Raw genomic sequence first — 21,032 nt, 5'->3', positions numbered from 1 at the left:
TCACACATTCCCTGGGATTTAAACCCACAACCTTGGTTTTGCTAGCACTATGCTTTGCCACTTAAGTGTTATCAAATGCATCTCAAGCATTAACTCTTTTCATAAAGCAATGCTATCTGTGTGCGTTTATGTATTTCCATGTCTTTTCAGGGTGTGTCATGCCGGTACTACCACAATGTGCATAAAATGCGTGATCAGAGCTCTTTACAGTGGGTTCACGGGCTACACCAGGCCTGGGACATTGAGGATCTGGTGCGTCTTGGTGGCAAGCTGCGATCCTGTGCTTACTACGCAGCTCGGGAACTCATGCAAGAGGCCTGCATTGTGTTCTGTCCTTACAACTACCTGCTGGACCCCCTCATTCGTGAGAGTGTGAGCATCAATCCATAAGCTTCCATATAATCTAAGTTTTAGTATATACTGTATAGTATATGGTTTAAAAATGGCACAGACAATTATATTTTCTACATTTTTGTTTTGTGCTGATACAACACTTATCAGTTTAAGAATATCTTTTTGTGTGAGACAGTTTTTTCTAAAAAAAAAAAAAAAAAAAATCACCCCTATTTTAAAGAAATCAATTAAAGTCTTCAAGTAAGATTGATAAAACATGTGTTTGGTTATTTTAAGGATTTTTATATGTATCCATCTGGTGATGACTGTCATTTTGCTCCTCTTTCCAGATGGAAATCAATCTGAAGGAGCAGATTGTGGTGCTGGATGAGGCTCATAACATAGAGGACTGTGCCCGTGAGAGTGCCAGTTTCACCCTGAATCAAGCTCAGCTGTTGCTGGCACGTGATGAGATCGACGGAATGGTGACACACAACATTCGGCGCGATCAACACAGGCCACTGCTAGCCTTCTGCTGCAGCCTTGCCAAGTACAGCCCCTCTTTTCTTTAGTAGTTTCACGTAATAGGCGGTGTGATATCCATATTCTGTTTCGTCACGAGTTGTAATATGTCAGAGATCTGCTTTATGAAGATTCTTAATATTTCTTTATGCGGACCTATCTGTATGTTTTTTGTTAAATTGGGAGCTAAATAGTTCAACTGTTTCTCTTTGAAAGAATTGAAATGAAATTAATTATATATTTGTGTCCATACTTTTATGTAGCTGGGTGCAGGAAAGCTGCAATGGCTTGGAGGAGCGCGAATATGAGTCTTCTTGTAAGGTCTGGACAGGGACGGAGGTTCTTGGCATCTTCCATGGCCTTGGCATCACAGCAGACACCTTCTCTTTGCTACAGGTATTCTTCCTCTGTGTATCTTCCTCCCCTTTTACCAGAAGGAGTATACTAACAGTCTGCCCTTCTTTTTATCTGATTTGTGTAGAAAAACCTGGCAGCAGTGCTAGAGAAGGAGGAGCGGATCGGGCTAGTGAACGGGAGAGAAGATACGGTGCAGGTTCCCACCATCAGCTCCAACACTCAGTCAATGCTCAAAAGCCTCTTTATGGTGCTGGAATTTCTTTTCAGGCAAAATTGCAGGTCATTATCACAAACTACCCATCATTCTTCTTACCTTACTATCTCTAAAAAGGTTTTTGGCAGTGATTTTTAAAGACCCCTTGAAATCACAGTTGGAGTTTTATGGCATCTAGTCCATGTTTTTTTGCTTTAAATTATGTTAATGCTAGTCTAATCCTAAAAAGTTGACAAGATTTAAGTGTAAAAGAGAACTTTAAGTGTAAAATTTTAGAGATGAATCATAAATTCAAAATAAGCTGCTAGAAGTAAAATAGTGAATTATCAGTGCTTGTTTCCCCATTCGCTTTTCCACATTTTTCATTTAACTACTTCAGTATAACAATATTTGGTTATAACCACTGACAGGAATAACACAAAATAGGTATCATTTTAAAGCTTAGAAACTCAGCTTTTTAATGCAACCATTTTGTTCAACTCTTAACAAGTGCTGAGAGAAATCATAATTTATGAAATATTTTTTTTGTACTCTGTACTCCAGTGTGTCAAAAGCATCATACAGCTCAGATAATCATGTGTTATATGTCATTTGAAAGGTCTCAGGGAGTAGAATACAACAAGTATAATTGTTTTGGGTTTTATTTTAACTAAACTTGAGCGAGTTTTTGTATGTGAAGCCCCGCAAGACCCACATGTAAATAATAAACCGATGCAGCATTTATGTCACGTTTTGGCTCGCAACTTCATGAAACATGCTCCAATTGTGGAAAACTGGAGAACATTATTTACAGCAGATTCTCACGATTAAAATGTGTCCAACATCGGCATAATCCAGTAAGCCAATCACGAGATATTGATAACGTAAGTACGACACATAAAACCCCACAGGCGCACAGATGCTAACTAAAACTAAAATGTAGCTTTCATGTGACATTTTAGCTAGATTGAAGAAAATGGCACATCATTACTTACAGTGGATCCTCCCGATTGAAATGAGTCCCATGCCCATCAGGGGGCGCCAATGGATAAACAAAAAGGCTCGCTTGGTTCCAAATGCTGTAACTTTGGATTTCTTTATGCGATCACCACAAAATTTGAGCCAGATACAGCTCATATATAGAGGAACCAAAAAAGAATCGTCCTCCTACCTTATTTTCTTTCTGAATTATTGCATGTCAAATATGAAATATATGTAAAATTTCCCTTGAGAAAACTTTATTTTTTGTCTTTATCAGCAGTTTCTCAGCATGAGAATGTCCAAATTGAATTATTATTATTTTATTTTTTTTGTAATTTAAAACGTTTCCTTTCAAACAATACCAACCTTGATACAGTTTTGGAGTTATGAGTCTTTACTTTTTTGTGCCAAAATAATTGAAAAAACTCTGAAAATACCCCAGGGCTTAAGGATGAATAAATGTTTTCTAATTTAATATTGCCAGCTAAATCATACAAATGTATCTTCAAATAATTGGCATATCTCCCAGCCCTAGTTTAATGCACGAAAATATCTCCCAATGTATTTTAGTGTACTTTGATAATCCTTGTCTCTTTTTAAAAGCTTTGAATAAGCTTTCTACTACATGCTCACATAAGTAACTTAATACCACAAAATCCAGTTATTTCACATTAATCTATTGGTTTTAAATAATTTCTCTGTTTGTAAATCTGTACAGGTTTGCTGATGATTACCGTGTGGCTCTCCAGCAGAGCTACATGTGGACCACCCAGCAGGAGCCGCCCGACGCTCAGGGCTTTTTTGCACGACCCCAGCGTCGCCGACAGGGTACCCGCACCAAAACTCTGGTGCACACCCTGAGCTTTTGGTGCCTCAACCCTGCTGTGGTGAGAACAACTATGCTTGCTGCAGTACTTTTATAATCCACTTTGAATGTTGTCAGTATGAATATGAATTGTAATCTGTAGTGGTTGGTGGTGTGTGTCATTGCAGGCATTTTCAGATCTAAGTGATTCAGTGCGGAGTATTGTGCTGACTTCAGGCACCCTCTCTCCCATGGGCTCCTTTTCCTCTGAGCTGGGCATCAAATTCTCCATCCAGCTGGAGGCCAATCACGTTATCAGCAAGTCACAGGTCATTGCTACATAGCATTTTTCAGGATGTGCATCCAGCAAAAAATACAGTAAAAACAGTTATATTGTGAAAGATTATTACAAATTAAAATGACTGTTTTCTATTTTAATATATTTTAAAATGTGAGGGGCAAAGCTGAATTATCTGTAGCCATTACCCTAGCCTTTAGTGTCATATGATCTTTTTGTAATCATTCTAATATGTTAATTTGATGCTCAAGAATGAATATTATCATTGTTGAAAATGGTTTTGCTGCTTAATATTTTTGTGGAAACCGCAATACATTTTTTTTCAGGATTCTTTGGTAAATAGAAAGTTCATAAGCATTTATTTGAGATGGAAAGCTTTGATCAATTTAATGTGTCCTTGATAAATAAAAGTATTAATTTATTTAAAGAAAATCTTAATAACCACAAACTTTTGAATGGTAATGTAATTTAAGTTCTGAGCTGCATAATAGGTGTGTGTTTATGTTGCAGGTCTGGGTCGGTACAGTTGGTGCAGGACCTCAGGGTCGTAAACTTTGTGCCACATTTCAGCATGCAGAGACATTTGCCTTCCAGGATGAAGTAGGGGCCCTGCTTTTGAAAGTGTGCCACACAGTGAGTCGAGGGGTTCTCTGCTTCCTGCCATCCTACAAGGTGTGTACAGTCAATATTCTCTGCAATTAGTGGTGCTGGTTAACACAAGTATCACTATTGCTCATACATAAGGTTAAGAATTTGAACAAACCTCTAACTCCAAGTTTTCAATTTAGGAGCACCATTTGTGCTAAGGTTATGAATGATATGCAAGTTATAAAATGGCCAATTTAATTTGAAGGGGGGTACCTGAGCCATATTTAAGGACTACAGAGACTTGGGAATGGTCTCTTTTGGGTTTTAAGTACCAGCTACCCTAGCAATGGCCTAGCAGCCAACCTAAACATCTTAGCAACTTCATAGCACTACACTGGCAACCTCCCGTTTCAATCTAGTACTGTTGCAACAGAAAATTTAAAAATCCAGTTAACCATTTAATCTCATCCATATTTCATTGCTTATAAAGAATCTATCAAAATCTAAGATTCTGAACCATAAGTTGTTGTTTTTTTTACTAAGTCATGTCAATTTGGTACTGCAGCTCTACAAAGCTGCCACTGGGAGGCCTTAAAGACCACAATTTTGCATTTCTCTAAACATGCTGATGGTTTCCTCAGAACTGTCATAAAAATATCATCTGCATGCTGTGTAAGACTGTGGTTGCTGTCTGACATACCGGTAGAGGATCTACAAAGTCATAACACCAGAAGAAGCTGTTTCAAAATTCAATAGCAGCGGTCAGACGATGACCAAATGCACTAATACGGAGCTGTAATGTATTATGGATAATGAACAAACCTTTGAGTGCTGGCTCACGGTTTTCTGTATCCCTTTTCAGGTAACAGGCTCAATTATTGAAAACCATTGAAAAATACTTTGTTCTTCATTGTTTGTTACGTTTAGCTAATGAATAATTCAGCCCTATTCAAGCTGCCTGTCAAGATGTACCCTCAGAGGGGATGATTAACATTCTCAAATGTCTGTGTGTGTGCATCTGTATGTTGATGTACACTTAGTGTACATTTCCAATATATTTCATCCAAATATATTTAGCCTACTAGAATCATAGTATGCTACCCCAACTTTAAAACAAGGACCAGTTTCTTTATAAATTGACCACAAATTCCCTATTGTATATCATGTCCATGTATGAATGTTCCATGTGGATTAATATTTAATCTGGAAATTGAGCAGTTTAGGGACTCATTGGAGACTGTGGAAGTTCTGGAGCCTGAGAGTCCTGTCTGAGGAGGAGCAGACCAGAGCATCTGTAGTCTCCAGACACCTCTCAACTACTGCTTGATCACTATCTCTCCGTTCTGATAGGGACCATGTGTATGATGCGTGTCTGTTCTGGCCATTTGTCCCTATGGCACCAATTGTGCTATACCACCCCCAGGCCCCCCAGCATTATCATTCATATCTCACACATGCAGGCCCTTTACAGTTCTCAAGATGTGATTTTGCAGCTTCCAACCTGTCTCAGTTGGACCCCTGTTAACCACAGCGGCCCATGTTTTCTGGAATGACCTAATGACAAGAAGGGCTAAACAGTTAGGAGGGCCTGCTTATTAAATGTGGGCTAGGAAAGGTGAAAAGATCTTGTGGAAATGCAGGATGCTTTTAAAGCAGATTAAGATAAGAGCCATTAGAACTGACGTCGCCAAGCTGTCTGTGTGAAGATGCATCTAAGCTGGCGCCTGGCGCTTGAGGTGGGGAGGAAAGGAGGGGTTGGTGGATGCATCTATATAACTTGCATCCTCTCAAAGTCAAAGTGCTCTGCAGGGGGTCTGAGTGCAGGCTATGAGCCCCCAAGGCCTGTCAGCATACTGTCTGCAGTCTCTTAGGCATAGCCATAAATGCAGTCTTAACAGTATCAGTAGAGATACTGTAGCACATGTGATCCAAGGTAACTGTATTACAGAAATACTTTATTTGTTTGTTTGTTTTATTAGTGATTTTGCTTTATATATTTTACGCATTTTATTTTTTTACACATACAGTATATATATATATATATATAATATATATATATTTTCATTTATATTAATTTCATATACATGTATCAATTTATATTATTTTCATATACATAGTTGTTATACTATATATCTATCTATCTATCTATAGTTGTTATACTATCTATATATATATATATATATATATATATATATATATATACACACACAATGTTCACAAATAATTGTATATAATATATAACATTGCATATATATAGAGAGAGAGAGAGAGAGAGAGATTATATATTATATATATCAAGAACTAGTTAATAAGTAACTTTTTTTATTATTATTATTATTATTATTATATATAAATGAGCCATATTCTGGGCGCTATTAGAAGCCAATGGTGTCTCACCACTAACGTCTCTTATCTCTGATAATTCACACGTTTACTTACTGGATGAAGTGTGATTGATCCACTTGTTCTGCTTAAACTCTGTCCATTGATCACATAGTTTGAGAAGTGTATCAAAATTTTTTGTACTGCTGTCGTGCCACTGTAAAGTGTGCAACTCCGTTTCTTTTTCTGCCCATTTGTGAGGCAACACCTTTATTCCAGCTATAGCTCTTAACTAGATAACAACAGAACCATACTTGAACAGATCTTGTTTTTTTTTTTTTTTGTTGTTTTTTTTTAATCTGTGCTGTTTAGTTCTCACTGTTGTCCTCACACTAATGGCCTGCTCCGTGTCAGCACTGAGGAGTGTGGGTGCTTGCTGGCAGGTGGCAGGGGCGCCACTCTGCTCCATCCTTGGCGTGATCATGACTGTGATATTTGCAGCTGAATTATTTACAGCAGCTACACGTCTTCTCCTGCCGCCACCAGGGTGCTATGTTTCATTTATGCCACCCTACAACCAAGTTTGTCCATTATTTAGAGGCCTTTTGCAAAGAAAAAAAACAGCAATGTGTTGCCACATGACAAAATGGCATCAAGGTTGGAGAAAAGTAGATAAAGAGGAAATGAGAGCGTGAGAGAGAATGCACACAGTTGTGCCTCTGTGCCACCTCGCCTTCATGTCCCCTCGGAGAACTGCATCCGGTCGACTTAATCTAGCATGGTGACACAAGCTGAGCGATGCATATATTTAGTCGAATAACCACAATGAATTATTCAGCTTTTGTTGTGCCTCTGGATGTTTGCTAGATAGTCTTCACTCTACTTTGTTTTATCAACAGCTTCTCTTGACGTGTTAACCCGTTCTTGTGTAGACACCTGAGATGTGAGCTTTTCTCTTTCTGTCAAAGACAATGGCAGCCAAATTTACATATACACCAATAGTCTGGTTATTGCCAAAAGTTTGAGTAAGTATTTACTCACATTAAGATGGTTACATAATTTTTGCAAATCTCTTCAATCCCACTGACACACTACATGCCATAATTTTGTTTATTTGCTAAGAATTATGGTTGTTTAACCAACCACCATTAAATAGAAATAGCAATAGTGAATATAGCATATTCAAGATTGTTGTACTTTGATATTTACTATGGTAACAGGCATTACTCAACATTTAGAGAAGTGGATTGTGAAGTTATCTGATTATACAGATGATTTGCTTCTTTCTCCTGTTGAATCGCTTCTGCCTCCTGTTTTGTGTTCAGGATCATTGTCACCTCTTAAATACAACTGTCAGTTATTAAATGCAACTGACTGGATGAACAAAGTGTTGTGGTCTGTTGCAGATATTGTTAGTCTGCTGCAGAGTTCTGAAGATGTGAGATTCTGGTCTGCTGTAAGGGGGCCTTGAATAAGGCATGAGACTGGGTCACTGCTGTCGTGAGCTCCCAGCCCTCGGGAGCAGTGTGAGAGATGAGGTGTCAGAAGTGGGGCTGCACACGCCTTATACACTCATACTGATGGTTAAATGTAGCCTAGTGCTGTGTTATCAGACATTCTCACACTTTAGTGTAATATTACAGTTGGAAATAATTTTATTAGTCCTTAAACCTTTTATCTGAAGTTAGACTGTGATTGTCATTCTCGAGATGTACACAGTGGAATGAGGATGTGAGGTTAAATGCCTCTTATCATTTGTCGGAGCTTGTTTGGTACTAGTGCATTCGTGTCGTCTTTGAGCATGCCATCTGTTTGATGGCACTGTCACTGACCTCAGAGAGGGATGGTGTAGGGTCACTTCTGCCATGTTTGTGCACCTGAGCCTCAGCCAAGTGTGCAGATTGACATTTTCATTCTGCTGTGTCCTGGTCTAGGCCCTGTGGAAACAGCGCTGCTCTTGTCAGATAATGCCTATGAATTAGGCATGAAGGCCATGTGCTCATCCCATCACCACCACCCCCACAAACTCCCATTCCTTGTCCAAACATCTTAAAACAGAAGTGTACACTTGCAGTGTCTAATTTCCATTGGCAACATTGGATGCTGTCCAATTTATTCTATCATTGTTGATGGTTTTTAAAGGCACTTTTTTTCTTTTTTTTTTTTGATTGATTGATTGATTAAATGTGGTGTTATCAGTTGTTTTGCTTACTTGCATGAGCGTTTTTTTAATTAGCGCAGTACAAATTGGTGGAGAGCAAGCATAGATGGATAGATAGATTTTGAAAAATACGTAGTTTTGAGTCTGAAGAGTCTTTAGATAATCTTGAGTTTCTACCCCATTGCTAATTGGCTTCTCTTTTGGGTTTTCAAACTATGGCTCTAGTCTGTCAAAATGAGGGATGTGGAAAATGTGCCTGTAATGAAATGACTGAATGGAAGCAGACATAGAGTGATGTTTACTCACAGTGTCTGTGAGATAAAAGCATTAAGACCATTACCCTTTGAGCCAAGGGACTCCTGGAGTGGCACTGTATTGTATTTCGCCCGCTTTTATAAGGCTTTACAAATTACAGCTCTGGGAATATAAACAACAAGCTTATACAAGGAGTCTTTGTGCTTGCATGTGTCCCTGTCTTTTAAGGGGCAGTATTTTATTATCCTGTTATGCTCAGGTCATCATCAGGTTACACTTCAGGCCAAGTACAAATTAATAACGTTGACCCTTAAGGTGAATTTAAGATCCCGAGTACAGCATCCAAACCCATCAGTTGTATTAGTCTAAATTAGTCATGTTTTTTGTTTCAGCTTTTCCTTTTCCTTTTTTTTTTTTTTTTTTTTTTTCCTCTTGTCCTCCTCCTTCTCTTGTCATGAACTCTTCTGCAGAAATCTGAATTTTCTCCAAGTACAGTGTGTATAATGGCTGTTTTGTTCCTTTGGCAGTCTACTGAGAGAATGCTTTAATAATTCACCTTTTATTCATTTGCAGCAATTGTTAGTCTTTGAAACAGTGACATTTATGAGTTTATGTTGCAGCTTCAGCACAAGTGTCATGTTTTATTGAAGACAAGTTGCTTGTTTGTTCATATAAGCACAGACCTGATGAAATTGGTGCTTGCTTCACTTCACAGTCACATCCGTGTGTAAAATTGTTTCCACGGTGCAAAGTCTCAGCCATCTCAGATGGGATTTAATATTTAGTAGTTGTGAATTCAATGTCGTCTTTTGTAAAGTGTGTGCATGCATTGTGTTTCTGTCCTTTAAACAACAAAAGTGTAATGATCCTAATACCGAGCCCTGAGGCACTTCTTATTTCTTTGTTTATCTGAATGAAGCCACAAATTCCTGTAGTCATGAGAAGTTTTTTTGCTGATCACTAGAAGAACTTTTCTTGACCCTTCTAACACATTTCCAAGCCAGTGAAGATTCTCTTGGATTGTAAAGGCATGCCTATTCGAGAGGAAAATGCGTACAGCAGAGACAAGAGTTGCTCCCTGTGAGGGAGAGCTTTTAGATCAGTGTTCCTCCCTTGGGAGTCACTGACTTTTTTGCACTAACAATAGCACCGTAACAGTGATTTTTATTATGAACAGAGTTTATACTCACAATTTATCGGTTTTCAGTAACAGGAACTAGAGAGAAGACAGAAGAGTAATGTTCCTGTGTCTTGCTGTGAGCTTTTGTTCTCAGGCTTTTATTGTGCAATGTGTATTATTAGTTAAAAATAAAAAAATAAAAGGTCCAAACCAGCAAATTGTTTACAATGCAAACAGGAGGTCTGCATTTATTAAACTATGAATTACTGGGCAACCCAGGGTTCAGACATTCCTCTTCAACTGAGTCTTGTTTTTTTTTTTGTTTTTTTTTAATGGAGGCCACATGGATGCTGCAGTTTTGAATCAGACTTTTGCGTTCTAGAATTTGGTTTTCAATATGTTTGTTATTAAAAGCATCCCTGTTTACCATTCTAACTCACTCCTATTATTACTCTACACTAATTGCTAATGTTTTGCACCTGAATAGAAATAAAAAAAAAGATTTATGGTACCCCAGTGAACTTGCATTTTATTATAGACTGAATATTATATCCTAATGTAACTACTAAATATTATATTACATACTAAAAGTATTGGATTGGATTATTTTGGGGGGGATGCACTGCAAATAATATATTATTTTTGGTCAATTTTTGTATTTGATAAGATGTTGGATAAACTGAGGGACCGCTGGATGAAAACAGGTCTGTGGGACAAGCTTGAGGAGCGAAAGACTGTGATCACTGAGCCACGTGGTGGTGGCAAGGGTGATTTTGATGAACTGCTGCAGACCTACTATGAGGCCATCAGAGGAACAGTAGCCAACAGTGAAAACAGAGGTTAGTGTTGAATTACTCCAAATGCCTAGTTTAATGTGTTGTCTATGTGTTGATTATGATTTCTTTTCCCAGATGGAGCGCTGCTGGTAGCTGTTTGCAGAGGGAAGGTGAGCGAGGGCTTAGACTTCACCGATGACAATGCCAGAGCAGTGGTTACTATTGGTATCCCATTCCCCAATATCAAAGACTTGCAGGTAACGGTCTGAAAAAAAAGCATATCACAATTAAAACTGCATGTATTTGACATGTCTGTGAAGTTTCTTAGTTTTTCCAGGTCATCTTAGTATCATCTGGTTATTCCATCCAATAATCGTGGTAAAATCACTAATGCCTTTCCTCAAAGTTTATTGGTTTAGTAGGTGTTCTAGACAACTGGATGCAATTTTTGACACATGCCAAGTTGCTTAATCAGCTGTGAACTGATGGTAAAGATTCCCCTTCGAGAGTATATTTGCAAGACTATTGTAGTCTTTTTATAAACTGATTAAAAACTTTTTCACTTTTCTTCATCCTCAGTTCAACCCTGAAGTATCATTTGTGCCTTCGTATGTATTTATATCTTAAAAACGTTACATTGTTGACAGAACAACAGTTCCCCCCTTGCTGTGATCCGTAAATGAATTCAATAGTGATTGTGCTGTGGTTTGCCTGTCCTTAGCAGATAGACCTGACCTTTAAGCTTCCCCCTCTTTCTACCTTGCTGTCAGAGTATGTTGAAGCTTTCCTAACTGGGTCTGTCACCGTGGGGATATGTACAGATGATTGACACTTCCGAGCCCTTCACCTTAGCGGAAGCTGTTGGCGTGGTTGTACCCTTACCTCTGGGGAAGGCCTTTGAATTTTTTTTTTTTTTCACTTCTGCTCCAGTGAAGGTCGATTGAGTTTGCCATTTTGGATGAGTTTTGGAGGGTTTTGAGGTAGGTTTTAATCATCTGGCTTGTTGCGGACAAGCGATGAGTTGATGTGCCAGAGGGGGTGAGGAGCAAGGAAGCGGGGGTTTCTAGTGCACCTGGCCAACCGTAATGCTTCTCCTTGTCTCAAATGTCACATGAAGTGGTTGACAGCACTCAAACGTGTTTGTTTACTGCCCTTGATTTCCCCTCAATACCTCTACCATTGTCACAGGTAATGCTTTGTCTCATTTTCCTAGTACAGGTTAAAAAGATGAAGGATGGTGAAGGAGTTTTAGTACACTCTTTCTCATCCCCTGAAAAATAAAACTTGTTTTTTGAGCTAATGCTCTTTATTAAGAACTTTTGTCCACAAAATGTCCTTGTTCAACACATCTTTTTATGTTTTGCTACTTTTTTCAAGGTTCCCATGGTGATGATTTCAAATAATTGAAATGTCTATTGTGAATATACACTTGTTTGTTTCCAAAAGATGTCTCTTATGCTTAAGTCTGCATTTATTCTTTCAAATATACAGTAAAAAATAGTAATATTGTGAAATATTATTAGAATTTAAAATAACTGTTTTCTGTTTTAATATATTTTAAAATGTAATTTATTCCTGTGATGGGAAAGCTGAATTTTCAGAAGCCATTGCTCTTCAATAGCACATGATCCTTCAGAAATCATTTTAATATGCTGATTTGGCACATTTCGTATGAAATTTGAAACATTTTATATTTATCAACATTGAATGCTGCTTAAAAAACACAATTAATTTGAGTATTCCATTAAAAGTAATTTAATACATCCTTGCTAGATAAATTAATAATTTCTTTTTAAAAAAATGTGATCCCAAATTTTTGAACAGTAGTGGTCATGGGCAATTTTTACATTTCTGTTTGACTAAATAGCTAGCTGTAATGGCATTTAATTTTTAATTTTTTTTTTTTTTTTTTTAAATTGATCAAATCATTTTACAAAATGATTTAATGGCAAATCAGTCTAAATCTTTTTTTATTTATTTTTTCCAAAATATTTGTTGTGTAATTACAAATTACTGGAAAGGTCATGGAAATCCATTCACTAAAAAGTGGAAACTATTTTATACAAGCATTTTTATACATCCATCTTGTTCTATTTATTGTTCATACTGGGAAACAGTTCACTCGACAATTAGCAAATAACAAAACGACAGTCTTACGTTTACATACACTGACAGCATGCAAGCTTATTGAACTTTGATACAAGATGTTGCCTCTCCTTTGGTTGAGTGCATTGGGGGTGAAGATGACTCCTGGGGATATGACCCTATTAATGCAAAGTAAAGAGAGGACACTGATACTATTTACTATCAGAGTGCAATGGTTACTCTGTCCAAAGCAAATTAATGCTTGCATCGACACTCACAGGGCCATTAAACAGCCACTCAGAACATCCTAGCAACAACGCACAAAAACACTTCATTCATGGCGGGAAGTTTTTAAAAGGCTGGTGCAATTTTCTTCAGATAATATAAAAATCTAGATTTTGTTTAATTTTTTTTTTTTTTTCGAACTTCCAGGACTGTACACACATATTTAAATTCATTGTGACTTGTGACTTTACTTTCTACTCTCCAGTCAGAGTAGAGGTCCTGTTGAGTGGATGCCTGCACAGTCTTCCCAGATAGACAGAAAAGCTATTAAAGTGCCTCTAAAATGAGAGTATCGCTTTTATTAGTCCGTTATTGGGAGCAAGATCAAAGGTGAACTTTAAACAGTCTAAGGCATTGTAAGCCGATGGTGCACACATAAAAATAGCCTCTGGTGAACATAAAAACTGGAGGGAACATGTTTTGTTTCACTAAGAAAAATAATCTCAGATTTAAAAGGCAGTAAAAGGGCTATTCCAGCTGATGCTGTCTCGATGCCTAATGAACAGCTTGTGTAAGACGATGGAAAGTGTGTTAAATTGTAAAGGTTTGTGTGGAATGTTGTATCTTGGTTCTCTTTGATTTTCCTTTTAATTGAGGAGCCGAGAACTCTTAGTGTGACCTAACACGGACAGACAGCGGGCTACAAGATCTCAGTGACAGGCACAACGGCAGCAGTGTTCCGTTCTGCTGCAATGCATGCCTCTTGGTCAAATGTCTGTTTTTAAGGATGAACAGGTAAAGAGGTTGAAGCTGATGTGAGAGTGGGCTATCTCCTGACATTTTACGTAATTCCTTCCAGCTTGCGGTTTCTTGCACATTGAGGAGATTTGGCTAGCAGCGAGAATTGGCTTTTTCACATATGCAAGCTGTCATGTCGGATTGAGTGTTGACGTGGTACTAGGAGGTGAAGGCCTTGATAGTGAAATAGACTCTGATTGGATTTAGATGACAGTCCGCCTTGGGGTAACGGCCTTTAGTTGACAACAGGATCTCTATCCAGATGCTTTTAACCCTTCCAGTGGGTTAGAGATTGAGATTGTGCATCAAATGGCAGATTCACTCATGGCTAAGTGTTTGCTCTTCTATTCAGCCCCATGTGTATATCAACGTGTCCATGTGTTTTTCTAAATATTCCTGATTAAGGTGTGTGACAACATCGCAGATGACGCAGAGCTGATGTGTACAAGAAACAAGTCTTACCTGCGACGGTCATGCCCTTGTTCAGGTTTTGGCATCTGAAACACAGTACCTGTCATAAATAGTTAAAGGCTTTTGCCATCCTGTCCCATCAGAAAGAATTTGAACTTTTCACTTGTCAATTCAAAAAGGTTAGCATTAAAACCGTGAGGGCAGTTGGTGAAAATTGATGGATGCCTCCCTGGCATTTTTATGGCAAAGCACATGCATATTGTCTGGTGGCCTCTTTCTTCCGCCTCTTTGCAATGTATCAGCGGGTGTGGGCAGGCAAGTATGAAAGCACTTCAGGCCCAGGGTGTCATCTTCAGGGGAGCCTTGCCCTCTGCAGATCACCCCTCACTAGTCCTACCTCCTGCCAGTGTTAATCTAATTAATTCTGTATGGGTGACACAGCTGCCTGATTCCCAGGTGTTGCCTGTCGGGCCTTCTGATATATGTGAAGTTGGTGAAGAAAAATGTATACTGTCTACTGAGTTTAGAATAGAATCATTGTTTGTGCATGATGAAAAATCCTGCCATAATTTACTGTCATTTTAAACCTGTATGACTTTCTTTCTTCTGTAAAACACAAAGGCGAAGTTAAGCAGAATGTCTAAGCATTGGCTCTTGAATTGCTCCTGGAGAGTAAACCAGCAACCTACCAGTTACAAAACCTAAAAATGTACCACTACGCAGCACTCAGCTAATGATATACTGTTTGTTTATTTTGCTCAGCATGGAATCTGTTTATCATTCAGGAGTTCCACAGGGTTTCCATGGTCCTGGAAAACCCTGCAAATACAAAATCATATTTTCCAGGCCTCTAAATGAATAAAATAAGAAAAAAATCATAGAAAAGTCATGGCAGTTTCTATGTATAGACAACTGTTCAAAGATTTGGGGTCAGCAAGATTTTATAATGTTTTTAATGAATTCTTTCTCACCAAGGCTGCATTTATTAAATAAAAATGCAGGGAAAGTAATATTGTGAAATATTATTACAATTTAAAATGATTGTTTTCTATTTTAATATACTTTAAAATGTACTTTATTCTTATTGGCAAAGCTGAATTTTCAGCAGCCATTACTCCAGTCTTCAGTGTCACTTGATCCTTCAGAGAGCATTCTAATATGCTGATTTGGTGATCATGAAACATTTTTTTTTTTTATTATTATCAATGTTGAAAACAGTTTTGTAGCATTATAAATGTCTTTACTGTCACTTCTGATCAATTTATTATGCCCTTGCAGAAAAAAAAAGTATTAATACCTTTAAAAAAAAAATCTTACTGCCCCCAAACTTATGAACAGTAGTCAATTACAAACATTATAAAAATTCATTTTCCAAAATGTCTGGGAATCCTGGTTCTAAAATGCATTTCTATTTTGTACCCCGACCATCACCTAAAATTCTGTTTTTAGAGGCTACTTTAGTTTGAGTCATTGGTTTTTTGCATTTCAGGTTGAACTGAAGATGAAATATAATGACAAGCATGCCAAGTCACGAGGACTTCTGCCTGGTGGGCGCTGGTATGAGATTCAAGCATATCGGGCACTAAACCAGGCACTCGGAAGGTAATAGCCACATGAATTTCAGAGTTGATATTTATGCAATTAGTCTGACATGATACAAATCAAATAAATTTGGTGTAACGATATGTTTGCTGACTTCAGGTGTATACGACATCGAAATGACTGGGGGGCACTTATACTGGTAGATGACCGGTTTAAGACGAACCCAAACAAATACATCACAGGTAGTGTAGAATCTCTAAAATTATTTTGTCATTGTATCACCTAGATGTAGTTCCATTTCTGCATCACTAGATGGAGATAATGACCTACCGCAGGGGCTTTGAAATGTTAGACTGTGGGCTGCGGCCAGATAATGTGTACATAAGGTCTTGCTCTTTTACATGTAACCGTGATGGGTTGAAAACATTCATTACTTGAAAATCTACACGGATTGACAGTGCTGTGGTAGAGTGTTATGAAAATAGTGGTCAAGTAGAGTGGTTAAATGTTTGTCAAACGCTGCTGTCCTCTTCTCTCAGGCCTGTCAAAGTGGGTGCGTCAGCTAGTGAGGCACCATGACACCTTCACGGGCGCCATGCAGTCCCTGGAGTCCTTTTCTCAAGGCCAGCGGGGGGCAGTAGAGACCTTCGAAGAGACACAATCGCAGACTGTCCCTCAATACCCAAGCCCCTCCAGTGTTACCTCTCCCCCTCCTGAGATAATCACACCCCACAAGTCATTTGACCCTCAGCCTGCACCACTAAATCTACACACCGAGGTGCAAGCAGCCAGCTCTGAGAGCAAGACTTCTGAATCAGGTATATGACTTGGGTGGAAACTTAACAATAATGCTTAATAGTTATTTGTTTAACATTCTCATTAGTGCTCTAAAGGAAGTCACTGTATTTGGTGATGGTGAATAACTGTTGGGCCAACGGTTTCCTCCTTCACTCCATTAAAGGCCCATCATTTCTATGAAGTTCTTTTATTTCTGTCTTTTATAATGAGGCCTTTTTGGATTATTTACTTCTTGCTCTTCATGTTAGTTCACCAAAAAAATGAAAAATCATTTACTTACCCTGATCTCATTGTAAACGAAAATGGCCTTCTTCCTTTTGTGGAACCAAAAATGGAGAAATGAGATTGTATGGATTCTGAAGATTTTAAGTCAAAATTTTTTTGTTTGTTTTTTGACATTTTGGAGCTTGACAGCCCAAATCCCCCATTCACTATATACACTACCCTTCAAAAGTTTGGTGTTATTAGGTTTTTTTGTTTGTTTGTTTGTTTTTTGTGAAAGATATTAATACTTTTATTCAGCAAGGATGTGTTAAATTGATCAAAAGTGACAATGAAGACATTTATAAATGTTACAGAATTTCTATTTCAAATATATGCTGATCTTTTGAACTTTATATTCTTGAAAGATTCCTGAAGAAAAATATTATGGTTTCCACAAAAATATGCAAAACCAACTGCTTTCAGCATTGATAATAATAAGAAATGTTTCTTGCACACCACATTACAATGAACACTGAAGACTGTAGTAATGGCTGATGAAATTCAGTTTTGTCATCACATGAATACATTACATTTTGTCATTTACATTTTAAATTTACACTTTATCATAAATATTATCAAATAAATGCAGCTCTGGTAAGGATAAGACTTTCAAAAATACTAAAAATTAAAACCTTACTGACCCAAAACTTTTGAAGGTAGTGTATGCAGACAAGTAGCCAGTGCATTCTTCAGCATTTCTCCTTTTGTTTTTCACAGAAAAAAAGAAATCCTTTCTTGAAGAAAGTATAAGAGAGGATTTAGAACAACATGAGCGTGAGTAAACAACGACAACATTTATTTTTGGGTCAGCTATTCCTTTAACATTGTGGGTACCTTTAGGTAAAACCATCTGGTAAGTACAGTACATGTATGCATGTGAACTGTACATACTCTTCACTCCTCATTGCCCCCGTCAGACTATGTGGCCCCCGACTGACTGAACAGCATTGGGATGAGCAGATGTCTGACTGTTGCTTTTAATGAAATCCCTTTGACCTTTGTTTGTGGTAGATTGAACATGAGTATTTGCGCATACTTGAGAACAAATCAGGGACTCCACTCATTCAGACACGCAAACCATATTGAAAACCCCAAACTAAAGCCCACACAATTATCATAGAGACCCTGTGCTCCACCACCTAATCAAAGCTAGCCCTCAAACAGGTTTTGTCTGTAGTACAATGCTGACTGTAGTGTTTTAACCAAAAATTTCTGCTTTGAGGCGTACCCAAGAGTTTTGTATAATTGTCACACCGATGTCTTTGTGTCTGTCTGTTTCAACAGGTCACCAAAAGAATATACAGCATCCTTCTGAACCAATCACATTGCCAACCAGAGAACGTAATGTCCAAAGAATAACATGGCCTACAGGCCATCTCTTCACCTCCTCTCCAGTCAGTAGCCAATTTAAGACTTCTATTTTTCAATCCGAGCAGGATGTGAATTCAGTGAACAACAAGCAAGTTCAGCAGGAACTTATTCCTGTGCTTCCTGTGGCACCAAAGCACCAAATAAATGTTGCTCCTGACCTAAATGACAGCTCATTTGAACCTCAACATGAGCAGCTCTTTGTGATCCCTAACTCTACATTGAAGCAGAACACCAGTGGAATGGACCTTGATGACACCGAAGAGGATGAACAAAGTATCTTCTACAGCCCTGAGCTTTTTGAAGGAGATGGGGGGGAGAATGAAGAGACTACTGAGGTGGAAAAATCTCCTGCAGAAGTCAGCCATCCTCCTGCTAGCAGCACAGCCAGCATTCTTTTGGAGGATCTGTTTGGTTTAAAGCAGGAGAAGAGGACATTGTCTGAAGACGTTGTGAGCAGCACTGTCCCAGACAACACATTATTACAGGGTAGTACAGAGCAGATAGGTTTAAACTGTGGTACAGACTTTGAGAGTGTGCCTGCCTCACAAAATGGCACCAGCAATAGTCGGTCACGTAGACTCTCCAGATCTAGGCAGAAAAGGCCCAGCACATCAGCAGCATCAGGTAAACTTACCAACTACTTTAAATTTGTGCCCCAAACCAGCCAACCGTGCATCACAATTGATGACTGATAATGTTCAAATTTGTGTTTCTTTTTTTAATGAATAAGTCTATTGTGTCTTATTTGGTATAATAATGTGCATTTTATCCAACCCCCCAAAACAAACATATGGCTGCTTATCTGTCTTTAATATGCTCCCAAATATATGTGTATCTTTTATAAGAATTATTAAAAATTAGTGACAAGCACATTCTCGACTCTGTGACATGTGATGTCGTGACCGAGTTGATTTTAATGAGATGTACTTTACTATGGCACTGGAAGGAGGTGCAAGGAGGGGTTTACATAGCTGATTTTACTTGGCTGAGAGGTTCTGCATTTTTACTCAGAAATTACAGCCCAGTAACATTTTATTTGTGTGAACTTTGGATGTAAACGGGGGCAGCTGTGTAGTGCTGGGTGTCCGGGGTGCCAAGGGCAGACAAGTCTGTAAACAGGCACAGGAAGCTGCTTCTTTCTGTCTCCCTCTCACTAACAGCTCGAAGAAATGACAACTTGTGAATAATTGTTACATAAGCACACAGTTAATTGAAAATTAAATTAAAAATTGTATTATGTTAGTATTAATAGTAATAGTATTGACTTATTAGCAGTAATACTAGAAGAAAAATAAATACAAATTTTATTTATTTATATTTGATTTTTTATTCTAATTAAGTTGTTTATTTTGCTTAGAATGTTAATATTATTAATGTGTGTTCAGGGCTTCTATACTTACTAGTTTTGTCTATGTCCTTCTATTTCTACAACCTTAAACCACAAATGAATAAGTTATTATTATGGTAACACTTTACAATAAGGTTCATTAGTTAACATTAGTTAACTACATTAGTTAACATGAACTAATAATGAACTGCACTTATACAGCATTTATTAATCTTTGTTAATGTTAATTTCAACATTTACTAATACATTAATAAAATCTTGCTAACATTAGTAATGCACTGTAAACTAACATGAACAAACAATGAACAACTGGATTTTCATTAACTATTGTTAACGAAGATTAGTAAATACAGTAACAAATGTATTGCTCATGGTTAGTTCATGTTAGTTAATACATTAACTAATGTTTAACTAATGAACCTTATTGTAAAGTGTTACCGAAAAATATATATATGTGTGTGTGTGTGTGTGTGTGTGTATATATATATATATATATACGCACACACAAAATTACATTTTTAATAATAACAACAACAACATTAACAACATTAACAATAATAATAATGGTAACACTTCACAATAAGGTGAATTAACTAATGTTAGCAAGATTTTAATAATGTATTAGTAAATGTTGAAATTAACATTAACAAAGATTAATAAATGCTGTAGAAGTGCAGTTCATTATTAGTTCATGTTAACTAATGTGGTTAATTAATGAAGTGTTACCTTTTTTTTTTTTTTTTTTTTTTAAAAAAAAGATTAACTTGTTTTTCCACAAAAAAATGTATTCTTTATTTTAATATTTAGTTAAAAGATTGTTGAATTTTTGACAGGAACCAACTGGACAAGCATGAATTCACAATAAAATCAAAATTAGTATCATAATTCTGGCTGTCTGTTAGGAGAGCTAGAAAAAGGTGTCTTAGTATTTGAATTTGTAAATAGGACTGTATGTGGTTACAGTATTTGTTCCACATACATTCACAGCTGGAGAATAATTCATTTAGAGATTGTTTTTGAAAGGTGTTGTTACTGGCTGCAATATTCTAATACTCTTACTGTGATAAAAATGACAATGAACTCTAGAATATGTTATCCCTCACATTACGTTCCAAGGAACATTAAATTAGATTCTTTTTTTTCTGAGACTTTGCACAGTTAGGAGTTGGGGTGGGATGAGGGGGGGTGCCTCTGGCAAATTAACCCCCATTATCCTGACAAGATTTGTCTCGTTAGAGGGCTTAAATGGCAACACCGTTAATGTGGGGGCCATAGAAGAAATTTTATTAAAGCTCATCCCTCTTCATCTGCCCTGTGCGGAGGCAGCCAGTTCGTTATTGTAATTGCATGGCGGGCTGAGACTGGCCCATTAGCATCAATCTGAATAAGGATGCTAAAGGCTAAGGCGTGAGAATGTGTGTAGTTCAAGATGTAATAATAAGCTGTCTGCAGCCACGCAAGACTGCGAAACAGTTGGAC

General features: G+C 37.6%; 1 protein-coding gene across 4 annotated transcripts in view; it reads left to right on the top strand.

Moving 5' to 3' along the window:
* The window catches only part of brip1 (BRCA1 interacting helicase 1), a 35,297-nt gene extending 16,222 nt beyond the window's left edge, over positions 1-19,075 (top strand). For 2 of the 4 annotated variants that reach the window (XM_051863305.1, XM_051863303.1), the window contains exons 8-21: positions 151-372; positions 684-883; positions 1,119-1,251; positions 1,337-1,491; positions 3,105-3,273; positions 3,380-3,520; positions 4,000-4,161; positions 10,603-10,774; positions 10,847-10,968; positions 15,720-15,832; positions 15,932-16,014; positions 16,312-16,590; positions 17,552-17,608; positions 18,119-19,075. In XM_051863305.1, coding sequence (XP_051719265.1) covers positions 151-372; positions 684-883; positions 1,119-1,251; positions 1,337-1,491; positions 3,105-3,273; positions 3,380-3,520; positions 4,000-4,161; positions 10,603-10,774; positions 10,847-10,968; positions 15,720-15,832; positions 15,932-16,014; positions 16,312-16,590; positions 17,552-17,608; positions 18,119-18,897 — 2,787 coding nt within the window. In that variant the 3' untranslated portion in view covers positions 18,898-19,075. The remainder of the gene's footprint in view (positions 1-150; positions 373-683; positions 884-1,118; positions 1,252-1,336; positions 1,492-3,104; positions 3,274-3,379; positions 3,521-3,999; positions 4,162-10,602; positions 10,775-10,846; positions 10,969-15,719; positions 15,833-15,931; positions 16,015-16,311; positions 16,591-17,551; positions 17,609-18,118) is intronic. The other 2 variants (XM_051863307.1, XM_051863306.1) reach the window with 1 other exon arrangement.
* Positions 19,076-21,032: the final 1,957 nt, after the last annotated feature.

The sequence above is a fragment of the Ctenopharyngodon idella genome, chromosome 15 (genome assembly GCF_019924925.1).
Source record: "Ctenopharyngodon idella isolate HZGC_01 chromosome 15, HZGC01, whole genome shotgun sequence".
NCBI lineage: Eukaryota > Metazoa > Chordata > Actinopteri > Cypriniformes > Xenocyprididae > Ctenopharyngodon > Ctenopharyngodon idella.
This window is presented reverse-complemented; position numbering and strand designations above follow the sequence as displayed.